This window comes from Saccoglossus kowalevskii, chromosome 8, assembly GCF_978046115.1.
Source record: "Saccoglossus kowalevskii chromosome 8, keSacKowa6.1, whole genome shotgun sequence".
Classification (NCBI taxonomy): domain Eukaryota; kingdom Metazoa; phylum Hemichordata; class Enteropneusta; family Harrimaniidae; genus Saccoglossus; species Saccoglossus kowalevskii.
Genome location: NC_140648.1, coordinates 18,497,146 through 18,514,852, shown reverse-complemented (window position 1 = coordinate 18,514,852; position 17,707 = coordinate 18,497,146). Strand labels below are relative to the sequence as shown.

The following is a 17,707-nucleotide window of genomic DNA, read 5'->3' as shown; positions in this document are numbered from 1 at the left end:
GCGCCCAGGTCAAACATCATACTTGTGATTTCCATTAAAAGAGCGCATTGGATTGTGAGAAAATCAATGTTTATCAACACAAAAATCGCACATGCGCAGCGCGACGACCACCGCCCTTTAAGGCTGAAACATGACGTTTTGCCATATGATCGCCTTTATTCAATATACTGTAAAGGCATTATTGAACTTATTGTTTCGCTGGCAAATTCGAGAACTTAAAACCCAGTAGATATATACTTAAAATAACAAAAATATTGAATAATGCTAGTGAAAATAAATAAGTTTTACAGTACACGTTGAAAAGGTAATGGCCGCGAGATATCACAGATGGTGACCTTTTGGTCGTAAGTTATGTACATCTACTCCATCCATTGAAAGAATAGATACTGCTGAGTAGTACTGTAAATTTTCATTTTTCTCCGTTGAAACGATTAATCAATGGGAATAAGATCCAGTTAAAATACCCCTTTATATATATTTTACATTAAAGTCATCAAAAATCAGTGAAAATAAACAGACAAAATCAATTTTCATCGAAAATTAATTCCATCTAAAATGGGGTGTTTGACAGTATTTAGACATTCCATTAATTGACGAATAATTGTTTGAACCATAATTATTCACGGCCCACCATGTATGTATGTATTTTTTTCTATAATTTGCTCTCCATTTGTTATAAATCGTTATCATAATTTGTGAAAAAAATATGGAAATAAATACGCAGTTCATTTTCGAAAAGGTGACAAAAGATGACTTCATGTTTGGTTTTTCAAGGGTTACTTCCCAAAAGGCAAAGAAATCGTCTTTCAATCATTCAAAAAAGTGCCTGAATCCACAGTCACTATATATATATCTAAAAGTGCCACACCATAGAGGGCATAGTATGACAAACGTCAGCATTTCTGAAGGGTCTGTGGACGCTTTTGAAATGTTTGGTCAACGCAACAATGTTTTTTTTCCCGCCGGAAGAGATTGGGATGTGAGTCAGAGAAGATACTTTCATGGGATGTATACAATTTAAAGGGTGGCAGTCGTCGTACCGCGTCCTGTTCGATATGGGACTCATAGCGACGTATACAACGCGTGTAAAATACATTGTTTATTTACATGAAATTCGAACACGCGCTGCGCGACTACCACCGCGCTTTAAATATAGGCATTTTCTATATAAGTCACGTGAGAGTTGAACGTTTCCCAAATCTTACTGCGGTGTGTATCTTTCCCGGTCTAAAACCAACTGGATTTTGTTTATGCCAGTTAACACCTTGCAGGACATTATGGGAAGTTACGTGTTACCTTGAAATCACAGTACTCATGCGAAATGACGCCATTTATTTCAAAAAAATGAATATTCCATGCTCGATGTAGCTGGTAATAGAAGTACCACAGCGCCTTAAAATTCCCAACAATGATAATACAGAAAATTTGCCAAAATTTATTATGATGTGTTATTGTAATGAAAGCGACTATGGTAAGAGTACTATATAACGAATATATTATAATTGGTAGACTTGCTAGCAGTCATGAGTCTCCTGTCGCGAAAGTTCTGTAACCGCGAAATCCAATTTCGCGGTTACAGGCTTTTCGCGTTCACCCCTCGTTCACGCAATTTATATTTCTTTTTCATGAATTTTTCATTGGAATCGCAACACACTGCATTAAAGGACAGTGGTCGTCGCTTCGCGGGACACGGGACATGGTATACAGCGCGTGTAAAATACATTGGTTATTTACATAGAAATTGAAAACGCGCTGCGCGACGAAAAACGCCCTTTAAATCTGTAAGTAGGGGCTATAGCCTGACAAGGTAGCATGAGTTGCGCCTTCTGCAGTGCTTCAAACCTAACACAGAGGGCCTACTCACACCTACATGCCAGGCTAGTTGGGACTACAGTCGTGTTTGATTCCGCCCGCAGGCGTATGGAATTAAATGCGATTGATACATTTTTCGTCTGTATTTGATATACAAATTCCTGTAATGTTAAATAGGGTATAATTGTTTGATATATAATTGTTTAAAAGGTTTTAATGTTTACTCGTAATGCATACCGTTATATCTGATTGCTAATCTACGCCAATCAAGGTGTGCATTAAAGTGCGCCCTCTTTCGCAATTCGATATCCTGCAAACGTGCGTAACGTCTGTTGCCACATGTTTCCCAACTCTAAGTTAAGTTTAAGGTAAGTAAATTATGGAAACATATTTACTGAGTTGCTCCACATATTAGAGCCACTGCATTAAGGGTGTATTCATATTGTAGATACAATGAGGATAGTAATTCAAACCAAGTCCATCTATAGATAATAGAGGGACGTCTTACCGTCATTGCAACAGCACACAGTCGATTAACTTTTCATATAGTTGAATTAACTTTATAGTTGCGATATGAACTCTATTAAAATGCGTTCCTATATAAGGTTGTGTTTTAATTGGAGTTTAATTAAACTCAATTACAATGCAATTCGACGTAGAATTGAATTTTAATTATGTTTACCGTAATTAAATAAAAGTTGAATATCCCGTGACTGAACATAGAAATGTTTGCAAAGCTTAGGTTTAGTAAAGAAGGTAGGTATGGTACAATTATATTATGCCCCCCTTACTAAACCTAAGCTACACAAGTTTTACCTAAATTTGATTAAATATTAATATAAATTATATAAATAATAAGGTTCTGTCGTCCCAACGTTGTTACCACACATGCAAACACACACACGTACATGCACGCACACACTGACATGACTTTTGGACTACAAAATCATTATTAATTTATTTGTGCAGTATTGTACATTTCTTCAAATTCACAAGGACTTTATTTCACTCTCTCTACCATATGTGAATAACATTGAGTAGTTCTGGTCATTTTAAGAGATTTTGTTTGACAAAAATAGAAGCATCAGGGTATAATTTATTGTGAAATAAAATTGTCAACTTGGCAGCAATCATAGTAGTATTAAATCAATGAAATACTGAAAGCATTTGTGCAGCCCAGATTTATCTTTGCATATCCGTAATTTGAAATGTGCACTTACTAGCATTTTTATTATTACATGTTCCCTGTCAAAATTAATTTTTTGCTTTCCAAAAAAATCTTACTCTATTATTTGTATCAAGAAGAAGTATCAAACAAAATCATTTAAATTATACTAAAAATACTCATAAGTTATCCATATTGCAACAAAGAAAATCAGTGATCCTTCATCACTTCATACGTTAAAAAAGTTAATCATAAAACTATCTCTGAATAAAACAGACTATTTCCATATCATTATTTCCTACAAGTCTAAGTCCAAAATTGTATATTTTTAAAAATTTTGTTTACAAGAGAAATTGTTTAATTCCATTCTCACCAAGACTTTTTGTCATAAAATGATTGCAATTTTCTTCTATAAAAACACCATACCCATTTATGATTAAAGGTAAAATGTATGACATTTTTTTTTTGGATTTACTAAATATATTGTGACAGCGCCCCCAGTGCTGGAAAACAGATTTACCCCTGTTTATAATTTTATCTAAAATCAAAACAAACATGTGTGCATACACTCTTGATTATTATTGTTGTAACTAACATTAATTAATTACCATTGTCTTAATCAATTTCACTTGTGACTACCGATAGTTAGTGAAAAGTAATAAAAAGATCTTTTTTAGTACTGAGCCAAATACTTTTGCTGATACCAAATGTGGAAACATGTAATACCGCATGTATTTATTAATGTTGATATGCTAATAGCCGTTCAGGAATTCCATGAATTTACATCTTGAATTTTCAAGGTGACTGTTTGGCCAAAGCACTCCACTATTGAGCGTACAATGTACAAATAGAACAACATCGTGCAGGTGGAAAATGTGAATTTGTGGAGGCAGTATTCTGGAGCATTGAAAATGAATTGACACCACAAAGGTCATGTTGACTCAGTATTACATAGCTTGAAAAAATTGTCAGAATAACTCCCACAAAACATATTTGTAACTTTGTTTGCAAAGCGTTACAATCGACAAGAGTTCAAATTTTGTTTCAAAAGAAATCAATGTTGCATGACACAGAGTGATGACTGTGACCTTCTAACATTTTTATGGAATCCTATCCAGTATTATTCAGCCAATATATCAAAATATTAAACTGGACAAGCATCACACAACTCTTTATACATATGTGACGACTATGATAATATGTGTAAAACAAGTTGTTTGTTTAATTTTCCCGCCAAAATTTTGCAAGCAACAAATTGCAAATTTTCATATATTTTTAATTTTGAACAAAAAAGTTGAAAATAAATATAATTATCTGCTGCGTTCATGTCTTGAAAAAATTGTATTATTATTATTTTGTGAATACTACATACTCATAGTCCGCAGACAAGCATGCTTTTTTTTTGTCTTAGTCTTATTGAAATAATTATATAATTTAGAAATCTTCATACAAATCTACAATGTCCGCAGTTGGGTAAAAACCATCATGCGTCAATCCTTGGCCAATGGAACATAAATGTAAAAACTCCACACCTTGAGCACCAAAATAATACTCTGAGTATTTATCACACAGACTGCTAATCATAGTGGGGGCATGTAATTTTCCACCTACAAAGCGAGACATCTGTGCAATGGTCATATGTGGGACAAATTCACTGAATTCCCCAACTATTTTCAACCCAGCATTTTCAAAGCAGGACGTAAGTTGTTTATGGAAATTATCAAAGATCGGATCCGGGTTGGTGGCAGCGTAGAGGACTTGACCATGGAAATTCTGCAGTCCCTGGAAGTGTAGCATAATCGGCGATTTCAGTAAATGTGACAGATCATATTTGAGTTTCTGCAGTACTTCAAACGCAATCTGCATCTCTTTTCCAGTGTCTATTCGCAGAGTTGCAACCGTGATGTGAAGTTTGTCAATGGTAGAACAACAGTTTCTTAAATCTGGCACAGACTCCACAATCTTATCTTGCAATGTCTTCACAGCTTCACCAATAGCTGGGTTTGTAATACGCACAGCAATAAAGTAATTTGGTCCAATATGTCTAGGTCGGTCTGTTTTCGCAGCAGCTTCCATAGGAGTTTCAACTCCAACAGGTTCCACCACCCCGAAATCGTAATCTTCATAAGGCTCTTCACAGGCGGAATCAGTTTCATCGTCATCTTTGTCATCAGGATGTAACTGACGATACTTGTCAATAACTTCTAAAATAGTGGTGCCACTACCAGTTGAACCAAAGACATTGTCAAGTCTACAGTTTTTATCCCAAACAATTGTATCCCGATATTTGAAGTACTGAATCCGATGCTGAGGAATGGCCAATTCAAAATGATCATCCACCGAAGCCAGCTCAGACGTCCAGGTGAAAACAGTAAAAGGCTTCTCTATAATACCTAAAAATCGATCCAAATAACCGACAGTGAACCGTTTCTTAGAAAGACTGGAGTCCCACTGAATTCTGGATATGACATCACTAGCTGTTTTCATCGGTGGTTTCTTGGCGACAATTTCCTCCTCATTTGGAATCGATTTGTCTTTCTTTGTCACTTTCTCACTGTCGTTCATGTCAAGCTCCTTCAACTTTTTACATACAGTAATTTCCTCACCTACATGTGGATTTTTACATTTTTCACCAAATCTACATTTGCCTTGCAGATGAAACTGACACACAGTGACATCTTTATCTTGTTCCTCCACGACATCAGTGGTTGCTAGAGCAACAGCATCTGTTGTCTTCTTCTTGACCTGCACCCAGTGTTTGGTGAACTCCACCAAATTGTAAATCATGGCATCCCCGATATAATGTTTACCCATTTCATACAGCTTTGCAAACAGTTCTCCCACCATTTCGGCAGTAATACCACACCCATCTTGCAGCTCGATGTCGATACGTGGAGTCATCGCAGGGTATGAATCTAAGATGAAAATAAAAAAAAGTGTTACTTATAGGAATATAATAAAGATAAAACAATTGAGTAGTTCTGATAAAAAAAAAAACATAGATATATTTCCCTGGGTGAATGATTTCAACTTACCGGTATATAAACTTGTATATATGTTGTATTGCTTGTTATCACGTGATTCAGCAAAACCACAGCACATCAACTATTTTTATTTTAACTAACATAACCTCTGTTCATACTTTACCTTCTTAGAAGAGTGATAACTCCACTCGCCTACTGTAAATCCATTAATTATTTTTACAAGTAAGTGAAATTCGCTAAATTGAATAACAATAGAACTTACTGTTTCCCTGCCATGTTCGTGACAACATTTTTTTGAAAACTTAGTCAGATTCAATAAAAAGTAAAAGTTTTTTTTGAATAAACTCTTGTCTATCACTAATAGGTATATTACAGTGTCAGTAAAGCAGGTTTTTTTTAAAATTTTCTTATACACAATCTTGGCACAACAGTCAGTTTGCACCTGGTATATGAATGGCCAAACCACAATTCTGCCAGCAGCACTGAGCAAAGTCCTTTATCTAAATAAAAGCATGCCCTCTATGGCAAAATTGGAAAATGCATCTCAAATACATTGAGGTCACCCAAATCAGTAAATAAAAATAGTTATCAAAATTGATGATTATCATTTAAAAAAGAACTTACATGAAAAAAACATAATAACATTAATTTTGAAAAACAAATTGACTAGATATGAACAAACTCTATAATGTCAGAATATGAGATTTGGCATGTCATGTGATAGTCATGTGATATTCAACCAACCAATGATAATTGATAGCTCTTGAAGGTTACATGTAAACTTTGCATAATTGTGGCATAATGCAAATAGTCACTCAGCAAAACAAAACAGCAAATGAGTACACCAACTACTACTGAATCTACTGTTAACTCAAAAACAGAGGCAGAAGCAGAAGGAAAAGCAAAATAAAAATAGAAACATTTTTATTTTGGTGTTACGTTAACACAGAAACCAAGAATGTATTTAGACCTACCTGATAAACTGAATGTTAGGACAATACCAGTACCATCCGGAGTAATCTGGATCTTGTTGCTACAGCAACTAGTACCAGTACATGATAAGAGATGAAATTCGTCATTATAAATGGAGCGTAACGCTTCAATCTCCTCTTGCTGGTCCTCTAAATGAGAATCGCTTTGTGTCGCCATGATAAAACGGCGTTGAGGACACGACTTATGAGACTGTTCAGAGATAGCAGACAAAAAAAAAAAACATGTGTTATTGACATAGACCAAAATATAAATTAAAAATTGCATTTATGAATCAATAATGTGTAACAAAAATGGCGTAATATGTTCCATTGAAAACCAGCGCATGCTGACCAGAAAAGGATCTAATTTTTCGGCTTTAACTTTATTAGAACTGCATGTGTTTATGTAATTGCTCTGTTCACAAAACAGAAGACAACAGTGATAAACTTTCTGTTTAATGTACAGAAAATTTCACAAAGGCATGAATGAATTCAGGAAATTTTATAATTTAAATTCAAAGAATAAGATTTCATTGGTTATAGAAGTCATTTGATAATGGTAATGACCCATGAGCTTTTGTCGATTACCTTCAGTGATTGGTCAAGTTACTGCCATGCAAATTTTATTAACGTGTTGTGGTTAGTTGTTTTCAACCATCAAATTCATTTGACTGGATCTTGTTGTCAGAAACAGTTTACAATAGCTAGACTTGCAAGAACAGCATCCCCCAAATAGAAATTTGGACAGAGAAATGTTGCATTTTCATCCCAAAATCCACCATGAATCAGTTGTATTTGAATACATAATGCAAGGAATGAAAAGGAATATTTCTCAAAGTGACCAAATTCACTGAAAAACCTTTTCAAAACAAAAAAGGCTCAGAATTAGTAATCAATAAGTAATCCATACTGTGGTCACTGCGATGTGTCTTTTTCAATATGGGTCCCACACAATGTTGCATTGTTTGTTTGCACAAAATCTGGATGTGTGCTCACACTGACCACCACCCTCAAATTTCTTTCATGAAACTCTACACATGCCTTTATTAAAATTGTATTATTTTTATTACGAAATTGCAGGTAAAATGACAGATATTAATCAACCAAATTTCAACAATATAACCAATTTCCCAGTTTTAATTCATTCCTTTCCAAATCATGATGATGACCACATAACAAATCGATAGTGAATTCTTCTATCTGATTGTGGCAATGGCATAGCAATGTTAGAAGTTAGGAAAATATAAAGAATATTTAGAACAGCGTGTACATGTGTCTGTAAAATTCGGTGTATTGATCATGTGAATTTAATTTAATTTTATATATTTAATTTTTATTATATACTTTTATTATTTTGTAATTGTTTTTATTATTATTATTATTATTATGTACATCTTATTCTGTATTACTTGAACTATTGCCACATACTTACCTTGTTCGCTTTCGCGATTATCAAAACTTCTAAAAACTAGGATCATATTTAATCAGATCTACCGGTAGCCACAAACCCCTCTTTGATTTTTTTTTAGAAATATTTATAAAGTTCAATGGCAGTTGAATCCAACCAACCAATCAGTGAGCATAGTGAGCATACATATTTCAAAATGTTCCAAAGTTACTCCATTGGCAAATAGAAACCTATCGTCTCAGTCTGATTTGTGAAATTTATAAATATCAAGGAAATGAGTTTATGGTCTGACAGTAGTGCAGAAAACAAATAATAACAATTATCATGTTTTGTTTTGTGAAATATACTCACCAACCTAAGGTAACTAAGATAATAATAACTAATAATAGCATACACATAACATATGCATGTAGTACTTTTATCTATGTAATGTAAATGTTGGAGCTTGATATTACACAAATACATGTGGTGTTATTTCGATTGCACAATTAACACAAATTTTATATAATATTTTGTAGCGCAAATATCAATCAGTACTTCACACAATCACGCACTGCGGAGTGTGTACGATCTTTCCCTGCATTTGCTTGTATCAAGTGAATAAACTAAAGACATACACACAAACGAAATTATGGTGTTAGTATACCGGTAAATATTGAGCTAAATCTTATATTTGCTCCATCGTATAATAACAAACTTGAAGCTGAACAAATCAAGCAGACATTCTTGTTTGCGATCAAATTCAGCAAGCTTTAAAAACGTTACGTCTTATATGTACTACTTACCTGTATTTTCACAATCCAAATGAGAGTTATGACGAAAATAACTACCCAACGTTCGTGACAAGGCGTTTTATAGCCACCGCAAAACGGACGTCCCGTTTATGTTGCCACTTTCTTGTGCAATCCCCAAGGTGACTAAAAATAGTATCTGACCTTTAACCCTTCAATCACCCATTCGTTAGTACAAACTTAGGGAGCCCTCTTGAAACTCCTCCCTTCCCAGGTGATTATTGCAGTGTGCTAAAATGGCGGTGTGAGTGACAAGCTCAACAAGTTCAGGAAAATCTCTCTTTTCTCCCGTCGGGTTATCGTTTCTCGGCGGAAGGGAATCTATTCTACTTGTGCGTTGTACTAAGAAGTTAGTTTCAGTTACTTGGATTATGGAGGCGCAGAATTATACGGCAACATGGTTGGCGGAATGGCTTCACAGTTGGCCCCGACTTATGATATCACAGGGTTTCATGGAGACTAACTCGACGTTCGCTCCAGACGACTACGATTATTTGGAGGTGAGATTTTCTTTAATGCCCGGTTCTATGGCAAAACTTTTTTGGAATATACAAATGCAACTACTTTTCAGTAATAATCCTAATAAATAAAATGTATTTATATTTGTGGTACGAAGACGCTGAAGATAAACACAAACTTTAAAAATGTGACGACGACGAACGAGTGAGAACTGTCAGAGTCAGAATTCATTGCTGCGAACACAATGAATACGATGCACCATGCCGCAGTTCAAATAATTGTTTATTACAAACGGTCACCCATACCATTCATTGGGTTAGGCAGTCGGCATCTTGAAATTAAAAATGCTGTTAATTCTGGTTTAGTAAATTCATATTTGCGTCGAAGTTTTGATTTCCAGCAACTCAACGTTAAACGATCGCACTGCAATTGAAAACAATTCGTCATTGGTGTTTGTCAACTGAAATTTCTTTAATTCAAAAGATTTCGTTTTTTTTTTTTTTTTCAACACTTCAGCTAATTAACTTCTTTCGTAAACAAAGAGCGTCGTTTGTTTATTTAAACAGTACCATTTCACGCCTAATAGTGTTCTGGCTTGCGTTCTAAATGTCATCTCTGCATTGCTTGGTAATTATTGGTTTGGTATGGATTTCAGTCTGACGCTGTCAACGCCGCAGTAGCAGAGTCGGAGACGAAATTAAAACTCCTGATATAATAATATACAGACCGTGTAAGCTGAAAAGCTATTTGAAGGCAAACATGGCCTTATATCTATGATGCGTACTCAGAAAATCTGTTTATTGTTGGTAGGCTTTCCTTTCAGTTTCAATTATTGTGTCTAGTTTAGTAAATAATCTATTGTGTTGATCGAGCAAGCTTTTTGTTACTAATGCCATGCTAATGCACACTTCTGGCTTCTATAGTTCACATACATGGTAATTCCGTAATGGGTTTTGTCATTTTTTTATCGCTCTTCATGTGTGCTGCATTGTATATTTGCAAGAATTTACGCTACAAACCGTACCAGCTGGCTGCAAGTGTCAGAAGGTTAACATTGTATGTACTACTGTAGTACTATGATCTGATGTTATATGGTAAACTCAGCAAGGGAACCCATTTTGTTTATAGCTAGGGTCTGAAGTGTGTTATTACACGAGTACTACTCAGCGTTCTCTGCAACTCTTCTTATTTCTTTTATTCAAATTATATAGCAAATCCAGTCGAACAATAGCCTCGCAGTAAACCACAGTCCATTAGTCAATATCGCCTTTTGTTGGATACACTGTAAAGTAATGTCCATTGGTGTAATGTCATGCGATCGTTAACACCACGTACTGTAGCCCACTGTTGTGCCCTCGCTTTGTCATGATTTACAGAATTTTCCTGCATTGTGAGTATGCGTTTCCGCTAAAATAAAAGAACCAAAGCCCTATATCTCCACACCTATTTAATCAAGTGGTACCTAGTAATTAGGGGGTTGACCTTGACCTAACTCTTTGATGAGTTGATTTCATTCTTTCTTCTGCCCTCTTCAACCACCTAGATGATAAATAACACTATCAGTTGCAATATAAGCCACACTCATATTTATGGTTAGAGAATGAGTACTTGCTAATGTTTATTGTGTTATTATATGCCTTAGCAGGAAATTGTAAGGAAACCGAAAATTAAATGTATTTCTTCCCTGAAGTGTTCATAAAATTCAATCATATTCATTTTATTTTCTATTCTGTTTCAAACGTAATATTTTTCACTTGTATATCTTGAGAGTTTGTAATGGTTAATTAATGGCGACTATAGATACATTATTCTAATAATAATATTATCGTTATTAATGTACTAAGAATTGAGGTCACAGGCATGATTCTTATTTTAAGCTTGTAACAACTTTGTTTTATTTATTTGTAAAAAAGAAAAAAAACTTTGACTTAAAGGGCCTCAGTTGTCGTGTAGCATCTTGTTCAATGTGTTTCTTTGTGACCCATAGAACGCCTGTAAAGAATGAATTTGTTTGTATAATTGGAATGCCTGCTACATAGCGAGTGTGGTGATGTTATAACCCCACCCCCACCCCAAATTGAATTGAAACAGTTTTCTTGATAATTTCCAGAGTTGTTGAAATAAGATTAACCACCAAGTTAGATGTATTTAAATCTCATTGAACCACTTAACTTATCAGGTATTATGATGTTGAACGATTGGATTTCTATGCCAGGGATTAGATATAGAAACCCGTGGAATGTTGATTCAAGTTTCACATTTGGAGTGGTCATTTGTTGCGAGTGTGAACTGAACAGTTTCTTTCATTGTAGTTTGCCCGGTTCTCCTCAACCTTTTGATCAAATTTAATGTTTTTGTTAGTGTAATCTTTGAGAACCAAGTCAAAATCTTGAATGTTTGAAATCACTGTGACAACTACAAATCTTCTCATCAAACAAAATATTTCTCTAATTTCATTTTTTGTTTTCACTTTGTGAAGCAGTGTTATGATATTTTCATAACAAAGAGGAAACTTTTCATAATATTTTTAGAATACACTCATTTTTGTTTTTAGTGCATAATAACAAATACTATTTGTTTTCCTTCCCTGAAAAACAAAGTTGTTAATTATTCACAATTTTAGCAACTGCACCACAATTATTTTTTTGTCTGCAGTTTTCAAACTGAAGTCAACTGTCACCTTTCTCAAAATAAAACCGACATAATTTTTTTTATATTTATTTTGATGAAGACTAGCAGGCAATTGGAAATAATATTTATTTAGTCCGAAATTGTCAATATTTGTTAAAAAAAACAACAGACAAACCTTTTGGCAAACGCTTTGGGTGAAACATTATGGCAGCAAAGGAGTTAATTTGCATGAACTGTTTGTGCCAGCGAAAAATGTCCTTTGATCAGAAGCAACATTTTATTGCTATTCAATATTGTTTGCTGTTGGTCAGTTTGTGCCTGCTTGACTGATGTATTTCTGAACTTTGTGAACAGAAGTACTCAAATAAGGAAATCTCCAGTTTTTAAAACACAATATGAATTAAGAATGACTTTTCATAAACTGCATAGCTGAAAGTGTTTGTGGTAATATTAATGTTTAAATGTACATTATTCTATAGTTTTCTCTATAACTATACAAAAATCATACTGCTTTCTCCTCCATTTTAGTAGAAAGACGAGTATAATCAGGTTTATGCTTGACAACAGAGTAGGCCTACTATTTAAGGTGTGGATTTCTTTATAATGTCTTATTGTGAACTTTTGTGGGATTTCCCAATTAGGTTGAGAGGTTTCACATTCTTAGTTTAATACTCTATAAAATTTACTTTCACATTTTTTACCGACAACATTTTTGTTTCAAATCATGTTTTCTTTAAATTCACAGTTTATAATCTACCAGACATTCCTAGCAATTATGATCAGAAACATCAATGAATTTTTTCAATGTTTCATGATGGAAAGTTTTTAAAATGCATTATTTCATTTTGCAAGTGACAACATTTACCGTACATAAACTTCACACTTCATCAAATTCACTAAATTTTGTATCTGGCATTTTTACTGGTATTCTTAATCCTTCAACTGCCAAAGTCTATGTTTGGTACCTTTCAACTTTTTTTTCATATTTTGTTCAAAAGTTTCGATCAAAACCTGATCAATTCAAAATTATGTCCTCCTGTTCCAAAATTAACAACAAATTCTTATGAAAATAAATACAAATTTTGATGGGGAAAATTATGTCATTTAAAACATTAATAAAGACAAAGGAAATTTTGCCATGAGAATTGTCAATACTTTAACTGAAAAATACTTGATTCAGGTATTCGTACATAACATGTTGCTATTCTAAAGTAATTAGTTTAAAAGTGTATGCTTTTTGTTTATAAATTTAAAATATACCCACTATGTGGTACTATGATCAGGTTTCAGCTCAATACTTATACTCCTGTTTAGCATTCAATTGGACTGGACTGTAATTTTCCATTAATGTCAAAGCCTAATTTAGTAATAATTAAACATACTTAAAATATATTACCTTAGTCAATGCATTGCATGGTTTAATATGCACTGTATACAACATGTGTGAATATACTTGACGCATGGAAAAATTGGGGACAAAAAAAATCAAATAAGTGCTGCTCAATGGCTGTGTGCTTTATTTAACCTTTGTAGTCCACACTGTGATTTTACCCTGAGATACAAGTATGAAAATGAGATAACATTTTATACAGAATGTATGAGAGGCCATGAGATCACATCAGCTTCGTTAACCATTTGAGCGTAGAGTGGAAAACCCGGAATGTGAAAACTATGGAAACATGGAAAGTAAAAACTACTGTCGTATATTAGAAACGAATGTTAATAATAAACAAATGTTAATATATTCATGTGTTTTTCAGTTTCATTATATATATATTTTTTACATAAAAAAGGAGCTTGAATAACTTTTAATGTTTCCGAGGTTTCCATGTTTCCGGGAAATTTCACTCTACACCATTTGAGCGCCAAAGGCAACTTTTGTCACCTTTCACAAATAATTAACCTGCATAATGTTTTCAATATTTTTAAATCAAGACCTGTTCTTAACCTTTTCACCACCAGATTTCCTCGCCAAAATTATTCTGCACTTTTTTTTAATATTCTACAATATCTCTGGAAATAAACCCTAATTTTGGAGCCAGTAGATATAATTTGTGTCAATTTTCAGTTTTTACTCAAACAATTTGGCTATTTAATTTTGTCCCAATCTTCTGAAGGAACGTGCAGACTATAAACAGGACTATTTTGTGAATTTGTGATGAAAAGAGGGAACTGGTGGTGAAAGGGTTAAAGGTTAAATTAAAAAAAATGCATAAAAATGTGTAAAATGTTGCCCCAAATTTGTGTAGGGAGAAATTGTGTCAAAGGGTTAAATTCAGATCTGATTACCAGTTTTTCAAATTCCCTTTCAAATAAATTGTACATTTTTGTAATATAAATCATAAACACCAATATTTTAGACAATGTATTTATTGACACAACACTTGTCTTTGATAAATATAGCAACTACAAGACAATAAAAAACAGTGAAATATAAAAAGTGGACACAAATTACAAAGTTACATTTACAAATTAAAATAAACAGTGAAGCCTTAACTTTTTCTTTAATTAATTTAATAATAAGAATAAAATGCTTGTATTTTGGAGTTCATGTTGGGCAGTTTTCCTTAATTGTGCAAAGTTCATTAGAGTACACAGTAGGCTGTCAGCTGTCATACAATGCCTCCAGTGATTTTTCCACTTCTTTTCACAAACATAATTGGATTACTTAGCCCCAAAACTTGTCAAATTGAATTACTAGGGCTTTAATTTTTTAAATGCAGTCAACTACAGTCATGCCTAAGCTGACTGGCTGAAGGGTGTCAGATATCCAGAGGACAAACTGATGAATAGGTTAGATGTGATTTTTGTGTGTGGATAAGGTCTGATTATTTTGAAGTTGGTGGGTGTGAATTAAAACAAACAATCAACTTCCTGTTGGTGCTTTGCTTCTAGGTAATAGATGTGACAGGATAAAGTGGTTATAGTCCAATGAACCGAGAGCATTTTGTGGATGAGAGGAACTTTTCAGCTATGTCTTTGGAATGCTCAAATAAATTTCTTCTCGTAATTCTTGTCGAGCAGCATCTTTTGATCACCGCACATAAAACTAAAGCTGTTGCAATGTTGACTTCCACTGAGAATGTGTATCCTGTACAATAATAATAATTTTATTAACACTTACACATTCACTGGAGGGATTGTCAATGGTTACAAATGTTAAAAGAAAGAATAAAAAGTTAAAACTAAGCTACAGAGAGTGTTAAACCACTGTTGTTTATTTAGCAAGGCTATAAATTGTGTCTTGTGACAAATTTTGAATTTATCAAGTATTTCTATACTAAATATGGTTCTTCCTTGTGTGCTCTATTATGTGTATACATGTACTGCTAGTACCCGGTAGAACTATGATGCATGTCTTAACCATAGACTCAAAATAGCTTGTAACAACTAATATAAAATGGAAGTACAACTTCTTTTGTGGGTTCCAGAAGTATAAGAAAACTATAATAATACATAAGATTCATTCATTTACAATTTTTAGATCAAATTATAGCGTGATTGTAATTTTTATAGTATAGGGAGAACGATTTTGAATCCTGCAGTTGTACCAAATTGATTTATTCTTGCATACATGTATGTGCATTAGTTCATAGTTGTGTAGTTTTTTCCACTGTCATTTCTATTACTAATAACACTAAACAATATACTATACACTGTAAAATACTTTATTTATGTATTTTAAATATTTTAGCTGGAATTAATCTTTGGTGAAAATACATTTTTACTGATTTGTGATGAGTTGAATGCAAAATAAAGGAAAAATGGTATTTTCATTGGATTTTATTTTCACAAATTCATTCCTTCAATACTGTCACTAAATTTCATCATCATTTTGGTTCATATGGAGAGTTTCAAATATTGCTTTCAGTTTCAACTAACATTCCATGTGGGGAGGAGCACACTGTACACACTTGTTTGATTGCTTTTGCTTAAATTTTGACAGTGGCGCAAATGTAATTTTTCGGATTTGATACAGAAACAAATGTACATTGTATACACTGCATAGACAATGGAGACTATTTTTGTGGTTGGGTCACAATTAAGACATGGACAGGGTGACTCGGTGAATTTCATGAGATTTCATTCATGTGAAGGTGATGTAAATGCAGTTCTTCACAGCATATCCACAACTTTAGGACACTGACATGAAAACAGCTGCCACTTTATCTGATGCAGACCCTGTACAAATCCGGTATAACATGTATCTTGCAATCAAGTCTGTTGTGACATGACTTTTGCATTACTAAGTCATAGCACATCACCAACAGCTGTCAGGCTACATGTTCTAGAGATTTAATTTTGATGATGGTTCTTAGAAACATGCTAGGAATATTTAAAACTGGGATAGCATTGAAAATAAAATCGAAACTTATTTAAAATTTCGTAAACAACCATTTAAAGCGGAGGGATGTCACCTGTGCACGTGCGAGAATTCAGTTCTAATCAACGATAACAACGCACACTGAAAACGCAAAGGGTTATGGGCAGACACTTGTATGTAAACAAGGACACGCTATGGCTGTCTAACGCAGTATATTTTTACAATTAACTTTGCTACTTGATATACATGTGCTGCTATACATTAATTTTATATGCATGGCTTGGTGATGTCACTGCACACCTTGGTGATGTCACTGCACACCTTGGTGATGTCACTCCACACTTTGGTGACGTCACTCCACACCTTGGCGACGTCACTCCACACTTTGGTGATGTCACTGCACACTTTAGTGATGTCACTGCTCACTTTGGTGATGTCACTGCACGTTTTGTTGATGTCACTGCACGCTTTGGCGATGTCACTGCACACTTTGGTGATGTCACTGCACACCTTGGTGATGTCCATGCACACCTTTTTGATGTCACTGCAAACTTTGGTGATGTCACTGCATGCTTTGGTGATGTCACTGCATGCTTTGGTGATGTCACTGCACAACTTGGTGATGTCACTGCACAACTTGGTGATGTCACTGCACAACTTGGTGATGTCACTGCACACTTTGGTGATGTCACTGCACAACTTGGTGCACTTAGCTAGCTGCATGCAGGTATACAATGTAACTTAGAAGAACACTATCATTGTGAGGATGAAATGCCTGGTTAATCGCTTATAGTTGAAATGTTCAGTGTTGTCACAATTACACCACAATAATTCATCAAGATATTGTGCTTCAAAATTTGTATAGTGTTTGTAAATTAAGCTCTTATTATGATAAATTTTGTCAGCTGAAAAAGCTTGTTTTTAATGTAAAAAATAATAATTATAATAGAATATTTTAATTTGAAATAATATGAAAAAATTTAACCCTGCATGATAACATAATACGTATAATCCTAGTCTATGACTGATTACTGATATACTAGTATTTGTGAAGTTTTTGCCATTGCAAGTGCAACAGAAAAGCGTCTCTAGTTCTACAAGAAGGTTTTTGTTTTCCTTGGCCTAATGGACCATCAGTAATGATGACGCAGATTGTGGACGT

General features: G+C 34.0%; 2 protein-coding genes across 3 annotated transcripts in view; one reads left to right on the top strand and one right to left on the bottom strand.

Moving 5' to 3' along the window:
* Positions 1-2,743: 2,743 nt before the first annotated feature.
* LOC100371765 (leukocyte receptor cluster member 9-like) lies at positions 2,744-9,246 on the bottom strand. The gene is made up of 3 exons (XM_002733228.4): positions 9,126-9,246; positions 6,936-7,143; positions 2,744-5,892 (listed from the first exon to the last, which is right to left on the bottom strand). Exons 2-3 carry the CDS (start codon positions 7,108-7,110, stop codon positions 4,412-4,414), a joined length of 1,656 nt encoding a protein of 551 aa, XP_002733274.1. The 5' UTR covers positions 7,111-7,143; positions 9,126-9,246; the 3' UTR covers positions 2,744-4,411.
* Positions 9,247-9,351: 105 nt separating this feature from the next.
* Positions 9,352-17,707, top strand: part of LOC100371914 (protein tweety homolog 2-like) — a 64,634-nt gene continuing 56,278 nt past the window's right edge. The window contains exon 1 of one of the 2 annotated variants that reach the window (XM_002733229.4): positions 9,352-9,631. In XM_002733229.4, coding sequence (XP_002733275.1) covers positions 9,503-9,631 — 129 coding nt within the window. In that variant the 5' untranslated portion in view covers positions 9,352-9,502. Of the gene's footprint in view, positions 9,632-10,331; positions 10,397-17,707 lie in introns of those variants that run through there. The other variant, XM_085502290.1, reaches the window with a different exon arrangement.

Coding starts and splice junctions, on each gene's coding strand:
- LOC100371765 (XM_002733228.4), bottom strand. CDS start 7,110: ATGGCGACACAAAGCGATTCTCATTTAGAGGACCAGCAAGAGGAGATT. Junction 5,893..6,935: donor CCTAACATTCAGTTTATCAG/GTAGGTCTAAAT, acceptor TTTTCATCTTAG/ATTCATACCCTGCGATGACT.